The sequence below is a fragment of the Sylvia atricapilla genome, chromosome Z, assembly GCF_009819655.1.
Source record: "Sylvia atricapilla isolate bSylAtr1 chromosome Z, bSylAtr1.pri, whole genome shotgun sequence".
NCBI classification, from domain to species: Eukaryota; Metazoa; Chordata; class Aves; order Passeriformes; family Sylviidae; genus Sylvia; species Sylvia atricapilla.
In genome coordinates, this window is record NC_089174.1 from 37,153,592 (window position 1) to 37,166,403 (window position 12,812).

The 12,812-nt window shown below is 34.7% G+C and overlaps 1 protein-coding gene across 1 annotated transcript in view; it reads right to left on the reverse strand.

Moving 5' to 3' along the window:
• FANCC (FA complementation group C) overlaps positions 1-12,398 on the reverse strand; it is a 58,718-nt gene extending 46,320 nt beyond the window's left edge. Inside the window, exons 1-3 of the mRNA XM_066339843.1 lie at positions 12,225-12,398; positions 10,548-10,632; positions 4,770-4,864 (exon numbers count right to left, since the gene is read on the reverse strand). Coding sequence (XP_066195940.1) covers positions 4,770-4,864; positions 10,548-10,632; positions 12,225-12,389 — 345 coding nt within the window. The 5' untranslated portion in view covers positions 12,390-12,398. The remainder of the gene's footprint in view (positions 1-4,769; positions 4,865-10,547; positions 10,633-12,224) is intronic.
• Between the last annotated feature and the right edge of the window lie 414 nt (positions 12,399-12,812).

Below are 12,812 nucleotides of genomic sequence, written 5' to 3' on the forward strand. Positions count from 1 at the left end.
GCCACCATATAATACTGCCTTTTTATCAAAACACATGCAGGGAACACCTGGGAAGGGCCACCACACCAGCAATATTGGTTTAACCGCTAACAACACCTCAGCTACACCCCCATGCAGGCAGGGCAGAGATCGCCACCCAGCTCCAAGGGGCTGCGGCGCTGCGTCCACACCCCGATAACACACTGAGGGAGGCTGACTCCTAACCAGAGACCACACACAAAAAAACGTGCTGTACCGACACCATGGGGACAGTCTCATGCCTACAGAAAATAAACCTGTCAAAGCAACAGCAGCAAATAAAAGGTAATAGAATAAATTAAAACATGGGGGCAGCAAACCAAGTAATATGATGAGAGACATACAACAAACATTCAGAATAGACGGATTGTTTTTCTCCTTAAAAAATGCAAAGCACAACCACAAAGAAATGAGTTACTAGGAAATCGTGCAATAAGGAAAAATAAAGAAGGGGAAATACAAAAAACCCTGTGCTGTTCAGGGTACCATTTGTACTTTTTTTAACAGTGGGACAAGGATGAGGTGAGAGAAAAGGAATAGATGTTTCTTTATGCTTCTTTTTACTCAAGCTATTTGCATGGTGAGTTTTTCATTGTAAGTACTTCAGAACCAAGGTTTGAAGTGCTCACACATAGTGTTCACATATACCCTTTAATATAACAGATCCTTGGATAGAAAGTCCTAAGTGCTAAAAAACCCCTAAATATCAAGAATCAGTTATTATCAAAACAAGTGAAAAGGCGATATAATTCCTCCACATCTGTGGAAAAATTACGGGCAGAAAAAAACCTTCAGTTCAACTACCTATCAAAGAAGATAATGAAATTAATTATCTTATTAGTGAGGATCCTGTACTGTTGCCAAAAATGTCAGGAATCTTAACACAAAATTCTCACTAGTGCAACCAACATTAGAAACTAAGAGTCAAAACAATGCCACACAGTAAGGGCTTCTAAACTTGAGACTACTATTAAAAAAAAGTTCAACTCTCCTTAGAAGCATATTTATTGGAATACTGTGAAACAGAAAACTGTGTACATGTTAATATAAAACGAATATACGTGTACCTATTTACACATGTATCAGATGTAATATGAAGAATGCCATCTACTGGTATATAAAAATATACACTACTATTTCTAAGTAATGGCTATCATAATAAGCAACAATGTTGTCATTACTATGTTCTAAAAACAAACAGTTTTACACTTTCGAACTTTGCCTCACATATTCAGCATACTATATTTTAACAAATACATATAAGCCATATATCCTACAACATAAGCTTCTACTCATAAAATAGACAAAAAAAAATACAGTTGTCTTATTTTAAAGTCTTAAGACCTTACTGCAGTCTATCAGTATTTAAAGGGGGTTTATAAGAAAGATGGGGATAGATATGGCCATGCACAGGATACATATTTGCAAAAGAACTACACATTTTCAGAAAGGAAAACTCGGCCAAGACAAAAAAACTCCACCTCTAAAACCATAGGGCAAACCTTAGAGGTCTTCCACTCCTATGTTTATGCTATTATGTATATACTATCTTGCTCCTTTGTATTCGAGAGATACTAAAGCACTGAAAAAATAATTTTTTAAAAAAAATTTAAAAGGCTATTAACTTTCTTTTTTTACCTAATGTGAAAAGAGATGGGCTGTAACATTCTTATAAGTATGTATGGCTTTCCAACACAATGCAATGAAACTAGTATAGGAAAAAAATTCCAGAGTCATAAACAATTTAAATTCAGAGTCATAAACACAGCTTATAAACTGAGAGCAGAGAAGAAGGTGTGGTCAAGTAATATAAAGGAAACTTGCTTCAGAAAAGCTCTTGCAGCAATGTGATTCCAAGAGTAATGTGCAGTGAAATGAAGCTGTTCTAGCCACGTCACAGAGAAGTCAATCTTAAAACCATACATACCTCACAGCTCCAAAAATCTCTGCTCACAAATGGCCAGCTGGAGAAACTAAATAACCTTCTTAGAGACTGGTTTCACCAGGTCATGATTGTTTTTATTAATGAGAAATCTGTGGCAGCATGTATCTTGGCTCCAACACTAAGGCTCAGAATCATAAACAAAAGCAAAAACATGTACCATTTTAAGCAACATCTAATCCTAAAAACACTGCAGTCTACACTGCACACTTTAATTTAATGCCAATAATTTTTTTTTCACATTTTATTCTTTTAAAGGACTTACAGACTTGCACAATCATTGCTTCAGAAGTGTAGTAATAATGCATTTCAAGTGGGTAGCTACCCTTCCTGCCGTTAATAACAACACAGCTTTTCTATGACAATGGCACGAAAGTTAAAAAGTAAGGTAGCATTAAATACATTAAACATTAAATACATTTTCTGCAACTATGAAAATGCAATTTAGTAGCTAAAACCAAAAGTCTTGAGATCAGCCTTCCTACCAATGACCTTAGCCAAAGATGGACTGAAAGGCTCCAGTATTCCTCAGGAACTCATTCTTGCCGCAACAAAAAAAGCAAGGTGTAATTTTATACTCAATGTACATAGCTATAAAAGCAAAGGGAAGAAGAAATTCAACACTAACCTGAACAAATAATGTAATTTTCTAATCAGATGCAACTTGCATTTTGTTTGTTTTTTAAAATATATATCATTATCACAGATGGCAAAAGAAAACCCTCAAGAGTAGCAAAATATTTAATTTAGGTTCTTCTGTAAAAACAAGCAAGATAGTCCTTATTGTATCATAATTGCTGGTGACTAGAATTACAGTGATGATCAGGAAAGGAGACAAAACCACTTTCTGCAAAAATGTTTTGTGATGATGCCCACTGAGTAGTAAAAAACTGAGAAGAAATTCTACTAATTATAGAAAACAATTTAATAATACCCTTTGTTTTAATCCCAACTGTTGTATTATCATGCTGCGCTGCACCCACTTTAGGTGACCAGGTTAAGTGCTGAATGACAAAAAAAGCTAGTAAGCCATGTTTATGTTTTGAATTCCTCCATGCCCTTTTTCCTAACCTTTGGGTTAACTCTTGACCCGTCAAGTCACAGTGGCTATTAAGGGTAATTGAAACACACAGAGGAGATGGAAAAATTTCTGCAAATTACAGGGCGGTTTGAATCAAATACTTGACATGTTAGTTTCAATATAAGACAAAAGCAGCAGTCTCACCCCTATCCATCTCCAACTGTTTGTCCCTGCTTACCTGATACTTTTTCTCATATCAGCAATAACATGAATCAGATGAGTCAAAGTTGTAGATTAAGACAATTGTTTTCTCCATTGTCTGTAGTAGACTGAATACATCTCTCCCTCACCCCCTAACATCATTAATGCAGATGTTTTTAACGTGCATCATTAATGCACACGTATATGTTATGCTACTAAAAAGCAAAATGGATAAATTTTGCTCTATTTGATAACTACATGTCTCTCCTATTTCACTAGGAAGAATACAATGAATCAGAAAGACTACATTAGAAAAGACAGAGGGGTTTTATGGTGGCATTTTACTTCAGCATTCAAGTGTTGCCACACTTTGAATTAAAAGCATACTAAGCTCAGTAAAAGCCTCCTGAAAAACACTGATCACAGGAAAAAAATAAGGGTGATTTTACTTAGCATTAAATTGTTTAAATTTTCATGGTAGGTGGTACAGCCCACTAAACAAGTCTATAGAAGCACCCAAGGCCACCTAAAAGTCTGTAAGAACATTTTTCTAAGACTACTGTTTTTAAATCAACGATAGTTGTTTATTAAAATAAAAAAGTTCATTGTCATCATCATAAATTATTTTATAGTAATTTGTACATCCTAGTATTACATGCATATGTAGATAATCTGACATAGAAAATAAACAAGAAAATAAGAAATTATCTACCTAGAGAAATCTAGAAGTGTCTTCAGCTTTAGTAGAGCTGTACAAAAAAAATGACAAGGCTGCTACATTCTCATGAGTTGTGAGAACTAAAAGACTAGAAAGAAATATTAACAATTCCATTTATATTTTTTACCATTTTTTTATATGGATCCATGGAAAAAGGAAGGACACAACAGAACTGCACCCTCAAACTGTTAGTCAGCAATGTAAAATATTAAGCCTTGATGCGCTGCAAGCTATTTACATACTGATGTGCTTTGTTAATTCAGTGTGAAAATATGAACAGATTTGCCATGCAAAACCCTAATTTTGGGATTAAAGTTAGATATTCATTATTCCTTAAATTATTAAATATAAATGCACACACAAGCACTGCCCCTTCCCTCTCTGACTGTCTTTGAAGAAGGTTTAGATGGAATTAAATTCCTTGTAGGCAGGAGATTAAACAAAACCAAAAAAGAATAAAATTACAGAAGAAATATAAGTTGCTATCAAAACAAACCATGGCATTTTTCCAAGTTATTTATTTTATCCTAATTGAAAGGTTCTTTATTTTTAATAGCAACACTTGCTTCCCTTCTGATTTGAGGTTGCTGCTCATTACTCAAGGATACTAGACCTGGTGAATCTAGGAGGTTAAGAGCATCAAGGCTATGAAATGTAAAATCATCCTCATCCTTTTAAGATTTAAAACGAGACCAACACTGACTGTGTTATACTTAGAATCATGTACACTTCAACACAATGTGTAAGCAAGTTGTGTTTGGAGCAGTTTCTTAAATGACAGAACTGACCATGTGTCTATGCCATAGATGTAGCACCTTTAAATCATCAATTTAATTTAAAGCAGCCTTGAGAAGGATTCATTCACTTACCCGTATCCAGCTGTTGGCCTTCAATTCCACAGCATTCTGTGGTTCACTGCTGTATAGACAACATAAACACCACATCAGAGTCTTCTGGCTTTCATCTGTAGGGAAAAAAGCAAATAAAGATACACTTAGAGGGAAAAGAAAATCCGAAACAAAACACAGACAGAATTACAAACAACAATCCCTATTCATCCACAAAACTGAGGCCCTAAATATCAGTCTCAACTCATGCTGCTTCCATTCTACCAGATTTATACCACACCTTTAACGTAAATCACTATATACACCTTGTGTAATGATGTCCTTCAACAGCAGTTTAAAAGGTACCAAAGTGTTCAGAATCTATACAATAGCTAGATGATCTTAAGAAATTTGCAGGACCTAAGAATTCATTCACATAAATAATACCTGAAGCTACCTTCAAGGAACTTTCAACTTGGTATCTAAATATCATTAATAAGAGACAACAGTCAACAGTAGTGAAATAGTTTATTACATAGTGTCTAAAGGTTGCACAGCTCAAGTATGCTCACTTATGAAAAAACTAAAGTTTGTGAAGTATGAAATCAGTCATAACTAGAATGTAAAACAGCAAGTTCTCTGTAAAAATCTAGGAAGAAGCTCCATGTCTCAGGAAAATGTAATTAATTTCTTGCAGACAGCAGAATAGCTAAATGATGATGCAAAAAAATCCTATTCTGATTTTCTGTTCAGGATCAGATTGGGTTTTACTTAATTCTAGCTCACTGTTTGAAATGAGTTCTCTTCTTTAAGAATCTACTCTAAAATGAGCATAACTCTCACTGCTCAGATGCACAGATATTATATAGAGGAGCTCATTACCTGAAGTAAGCAAGTGATGAGCCATTTAACTCATTATTATTTCCCCAACTTTGTTTTCAATAGGCTTTGGTGGTTTTTTTCCTAATGTTCTTTGGCACATACCAAGATGTTCTACAGTGAATTTAATGCCAGAACAAAGTGGTGTGATTGAAATGAAAAATCTGAAAACCTGATGTAGTTCGGATATAATACTCACTTAGTAAGCAATAAGCTTCTTGTTAAAAATAATACAAATAAAAGATACTACCAATTTTAGAAATTATGAGACAATTTGATTATCAAGTTGAACAAGTAAGTTTCTTTTCAAGTTTCTTTTGTTTTCTGGATATTTGTTATCCAGGATATAATAAACAGCATTATTTAGAAGTGTTTTGTTGGGAAAGCATGAGGAGAAAATAAAAGGTCCATTAAGTAATGTCTGTATTTTCACCAAGTGACCAGAGACATTAACACCGATTTAAACCAGTATTCCTCAATAAATGTCCAACAAGCCTGGAGGCCATTACTGACCTCCCACTGACTAACATCTCTGCAACAGAAATGGTTTCCCAAGCACACACTTTTAACTGACCACAGTTTGGGGTATTCTGCCATTGTGTGTTTGGGGGGTTGTTTCAATATGAATTTTTACAAGGCTAATAAGTACCTAGGTTTTGTGATTCTGAAGCCAAAGGACGTATCTTGCACACTGCTCAGCAGAAGTTCTTAAACTTTGATTATATCCAACTGTCATTCAGACACCAGCACTAATAGACAACCATCTCCTTCAAAAACACCTTCCATCTAAACTCTACTATTTGATTATCCAGGAGTAAAAAATAGACGAAGAGTAGTTTATTTGTTTAAATTACTAAATCATAGCAAATTCCTTCTTGGAAAATAAATATTTTAAACATTATTAATTACTAATACTAAAATATTGCCCGATTATAAAGTCTGGCCTTCAGTTATATAAATTACACCGCAAAAGACAGGGACCTCTTACCTTAAACAACATATACATAGTTCAAGTATTTCTTCTTTTGACTCCTACAGTTTATAGTGTATGCCTACAATACATCATAAAGTAATTTTATCTAAATTTTGGGTTCCATTTGACTTAAAAAAATAAGAAATGAGATGAAGAAAATACATGCAACTGCTTGAATAGATTTCTGGATGAGAAGATTTTTTTGTTATACGTGATGACTTGCTACATACTATAAAATACTTTGCATCTACCATTGCCTGTCAGAAATGCAAATCAGTAAGATGAAAGCTAAAATGATGAAAACAAAGCCTAGATAAACTGAGTTGGCACACTTTGCCAGCATAATGAGTTTACACAGATTAACATAGATAGATTCAAACTGCATTCCCAGTGAAACCAACCTATACTGGTCTCACAGATAAGCCAAAAGTTTCCAAAAAATAAGGAACTGGTACAACTTCGGATTTTCCTAGTTCAAAAAATTACTTTTTGACCAAAACTGAGGTAGCCTCCCACAGATCTGTGAAAAACAGGAAAAGAGCCAATCCTCTTGCTGATATACCCCATGACACACTCTGAGAGAAACTTTTGGTTCACTGTTTTCACAGCTGCCCTGGAACAGGGGATGAAAGATGGGAAGATTAAGACAGATCTTAAAATAATTACAGCAGCTGCAAAAGATAATCATATCAAAAGAATAAACTCAGAGCCATAGAAAACATACTGGTGGATTTTTTCGTCCTAGTTTTCTAGCAACTGCGATCTCCATGGAAAACCTATCATCATGATACAAACCGAAAAGCATTATCAGGATACAAACAAAGGCATTTGATCTTACTATGGCATGAAAGGCTGCTAATACCCAACTAACCAATTATACATCCACAGAAATAAAATTAAAAACTCAAAGGTAGAAATTACAGCACAAAAAAGGTTATCATCTATCTACGGGATTTCTTTAGGGAGGTTAATGTTGTATTCAAACAAAGGGAAAAAAAAAATTCAGTAGGAAATACTAGACAGCTTAGAAACGGCTTTGGAAAAAAAAAAAAAAAAAAGGAAAAAAGAATAACAAAACACCAACCAAAAAAAGGGAAAAGAATCCCAAAGAAACAAACAACAAAAACAACTGTAACACCTCAAACCAAACAACCAGTCAGAAGTCCAAACTTTTATGATCATATTGTACTTCTCTCCTGCCAACCTCACAGCAAAAAATTATTAAAAAACAGAGACAAAGAACAAAAAGTTACGTTTTTCTCATAACACAACGTAGTCTCAATCATCCCAAGCACATTCAGTTTACAAATACCCTGTGGTCAGATAGAAGAAAGAAAACTCTAAGCTTAAAGCCAAAAATATTCTTTTTAGAGCTTGTTGTAAAATTTTATTGAAACATATCAGAAAGGGTGGATTAGCTAAAACTGAACTTTCTGTGGAAATGAATCCATTCCCAAGCTTGCATGCTCACGCACATATGCTAACACACATTGACATATAGAGCTACCAAGAAATCTCCCAGCATTTATAGTATTAGTTTGGGATTCAAGACATTTGGACTCAAAACTGGAATCACTGAGAAGATGATCACACAGCCCACCAAAAAACCAACACAAAACAAAAAACCCAAAAAAACAAAAAAAAAAAACCCCAACACAACAAACCAACTAAATGAAAAAGACCCACCACCACTGGAATTCCTAACAAAGACTGAATTCCTCATGTATCCCTTGTGGTCAGGACCACAAGTACAGCCATAAGAATTCCTTCAGTCATGCTTCCCTCACATTAGCATTCTAAATAAGGCTAACTTGGCCACCCCCTGTTCACGAGTGTTTATGAGGAGATTATTTTCCCTAAGAGACTATGCTTCCTGCACTGAGTGGTCAGTCATGTCAGCTTCCAGTATCAACAGACATTCATCTAAGGTATTGTGGTTTGGACATGATGCAAAAGAATAATGTTTTTCCTTCTCTATTTATTAGTATGAAAGACTGAATTAAATTAATTGAACAAAATTAATTCCTTCTTCTGTGAGGGTGGCCTGGTCTCAGACACATGCCTGAATGAGCTATTTATCCAAATGAGAAATTACATGAAACCCACTAGAGAGTCAGCATCTGCTATAGCCAGCACTATCTTAAAGAATATCTTCAGAACCAGTGCCAAACAAAATGAAAAAGTGCTGAATTCAAAATGCCACCAGCCCAAAGAGAGCTCAGGTGGCTCTAAGAAGAGGAAGTGGTGGGAATGTATAAGCTGACATCTTCAGGTCTATTATGTCAGAAAACCTTTAGGAATTAAAGCAAAGGATTCCATTTTGAGAAAGTAAAGTTCTCTGAACTGGCTTGCTTGCCACTTGGAGACAAAAAAAAACCAAACCTGGAGTAAGACTTCATTGTCAAGCCAACTTCAGAGATAACAACCAATGTGCAGAAAAAGTGCTTTTGCAGCTTCAGAAAATGCTGAAACAACACAAAAAGGAGGAAAGAAGTAGAGGAAACCAAGAATGTGTTGCTGGGATTTTTGTGAAAAGACACCAGAACCAGACACAGATGGCTTTTAACTCTGATGAGAAATATAGGTGAAGCTCCTTTCTATAAAACAATATACTGTCAGCTCAGAGAAACTGATCATCTGAAGACTTGCACATTCCAAACAAAAACTTAGAAGCAAAGTGTATGTGTAATTGTAAACATCAACCAACACACTCAAAAATTACGATTAGAAGGGAAACCTCTCCACTGTAAAAATATATCTGTAAAGTATGAAAAGGCTTTTCAAAAAGCACACATTTCTTGCTCTGCAAAAGTGGTCTACATCTAAACCTATTGTTCCTTCCCAAATTTTCCTTTCAGAGGTGAAGTACTGATATTACACACATTTACTATGGGTTTTACAGACAAGTTCATTTTGCCTGTGCTTGGAGCTGTCTAGAAGGCAAAGCCAAAACAGAAGATATATGCTGCACTTTACTTAATAAGCCCTTTTAGCTGAAAAAAATCTGCCCTTTTTTGCACTTCCCCAAAAGAAAGCATAAAGCAGAAAAGGCATAATGTTATCTATTTTTTTCTTTTTTTCTCCTTTTTTTTTTTTATTTGTAGATGTAATAAGAGCAAAAGACTGACAAAAAGTTATTTTAAGGGGCTCACAGAGAAGCTCAGAATCAATTTTCTGCTTAAATGAGATCCCAAGTAATTTATCAAAACTTTAACGTCTCAGTTCCTGAAAAAAAAACCAGAACTGTTGATGACGCAGCACAAGGAGTGTCTTCTCTCTCCAAATAGTTTTCCAGTGCCAAATTTACTTTCTCTTCTATACCCTCAGCCACCAGTCATATTCACATATTCACCACCAGTAAGAGCATTCTGCTTTTTCATATGCCTTTTTCCTATGTTACTACTTCACTGTTTTAATTTAAATTCTATGTGTATCTTCACTAGTTAAGGGTGGAGAGATGGGGAAAATACATTGTAAGGATTCAATAAAAACAAACACAATATTAACATAGACTAATTGCAAAACACACATATCAGAAAAGTTATTTCTTCTACCTTGGCATATATAATAGAATATTCTGATACATACAGAAAGAAACTTCTGTTGAAAGTAATTTGAAGCACTATATTTTGTACATTTTGAGACTTCAGCAAAATATAACAAAAAATGAGAATGGAAATTGTGATGCACATAAACACTCACTGGGATTAAACCCTACTGGTCCCAAGCCAAGATTCTGTAATTAAACCATGAAATTAATTAGATCCAAAAGTGAATTTAACATTTCTGAAGGCCATATATTTTAAACAACATGGATAGCCTTTTCATCTCAAAATTTTACTTCAGTAAAAAAGAATGCTGTGTTTTCACAGATAAAAAAATCATAGAATATAACAACTTACATTTACCTAATTTCTATAAAATAAAGTTTATGGTACTGCTGCAGAAACATCTTTAGACATTCTTACCATATCCTATAACAAAAGGATTCCAACAGAGCCTTCCCAGAAGCTGCCCAATTAAAGGGAACTGCTGGATTGCCACAGTGGAACCCTGCTAAAATATAAAAACAAAAAGATAGTAAATATACTGCATGTCAAAAGTAGGTTAAGAGAATCGTTAATGATGCACATTGTTGTAAGTTACAATCCCAATGATTTTACTCCAAAAGCAAAACACCTGCACGTATGTAAATTTTCTATGTTATCATTCAAGTAACTTAAAACTTACATAATTTACATAATTTTCCCTACCTAATTTCCCAAACTATGCTAGAAAATTTGTTCACTTGCCTCACACCCAGAAAGCAGATCAGTATTAGTAACTAGCAAGTATAGGGTTTCATTGTATTAAAAGCCTAATTAACACACATTTTTGTTGATCGTCACTGTTATAATACACTCTCACAGTTTCTGAAGGATTTAATATTTACTATGGCATAAAATTATCTTTGTTACTTTTGCTTTCTTTAAAATAACTTACTTAATGACCAGCCAGTAACAAACTGACATTTAACTTCTAGCCAAACAGAAAGAAGATTCACTATAAAATAGACAAAGTAGTTTATATACAATCCTGGTTTATAAGTCTTATTTTTCCATTTTTGTGGCTTTACTATCTAATAAATGAAGGCTTTGAAAAATAGTGCTGTGCTGAGATAACATGCAAGTAGCAGGGATTATAACCATCTCCTCCTACTACAATAAATTCCTCACATTGTCTCATGTTTAGGGCTAGACCAAGACTTTCTGGGGCCATATTCACAAGGTCCATTTCAGGCCATGCCTTGGATTAAGTGAAGTAGCAACATTATTTGCTCCCCCTTAAGGAAAAAGAAATACAACAATGGGAAGAAACTCCACTCTCCCAAAACCTTTTACTTAAAATTTAATATTTAATGTCAATTCAGAAACAAACCTCCCTCTGCAGTCTACAAACAAGAATATTTAAAAATAAGAACTTCCATAAGAAGCTAGACCTATGCCAAAATGCAGTACTTCTAAAGCTAATTATACTGAATATATACACCAAAAAAGCGATGATCAGAAAAGCATATTAGGAAGTAAACATTTTAAACATGTAGGTTTTTAACTACTTTTAGTTAAGTAAGTGCAATACTTACTTTTAGTTAAGTAAGACAATATTTAAACTAATAAATATATCAGACAGCAGTTTATGCCACTGATCTGACCATGCTGCAAGAATTCAGTGTTATGGCACACTGTGTGCACCATAACACTGAGGTTAACATGTCAGCAGACCCTTTAAGATTTAAAGGATCAGTTACAGTTTCACATGTTAAGGCCTTTAAATCATCCAATTTATGACCTGACAACCAGAATCAAATTCTTGTTTATTTAAAGAATTTTATTAAGAGGCTAGAGCATTGGCTGGGAAATTTCACGTGACATCAACAAATCAAGTAAAAAAGCTCTTTTCACAATAAATCAGGGAAACAGGAAGCACACTCCTGCTTGCATCACCTGTGACTGTTTCCCCAGTTTGCCCCTCTGATCCAGCAGTACCTTAGGTCAACAAGACAAACCTTTTTGTTACTGTTAGCTTCTGGTTTTGTCAAAACATGGTGCAGATTGTTTCAGATGACCTCTTCAAAACAGGTCACTCTTCCTTCTAAAGTCACTTACCAAATGTTTTATTGTTTCATAAAGCTGATGTAGAAATTCCTGGAGCTGGGGCAAGTGAAGGTACACATCTTTCTGGGATTCCAACGAAGTGGCTTGACCCCATTCAATAGCTTTATCCAACCAATACTCAAAGTTCAGTTTGGGCACTGTAGTGTCCTGAGCCATTCCACAATGCTGAAAAGAATATTTTAACTTCGTATCAGGCACCACTGAATACTGGCTTCAAATCAAGAATGAATACACAAAGAGGGATTTCTGTTACCTTTTTTGTGTGCACACGAAAACAGGGTGTGGGGAGTGTCTGTGTTTACATCTCATAAGGCTGGCATTTTTATTTGTAATATTAGGAAGTTAAACTAATAACCCTATCACGACAAAGTAGCAAAGGGGGCACAGTAATCCGTAAATTATCTTAGAATAAATGTAACACCCAGATGTGTTTCAGATTTTTCTTTCCTAAATTTGTCATCATCAATATTTCACTCAGAATTTTAGAATAATTTGAGAACGCATTTGTTACAGATGCTATGCATGATGAAAAATTAAAAACGTTTGTTCCAAGATAAATGAAAGTATTAAAATAAGGCT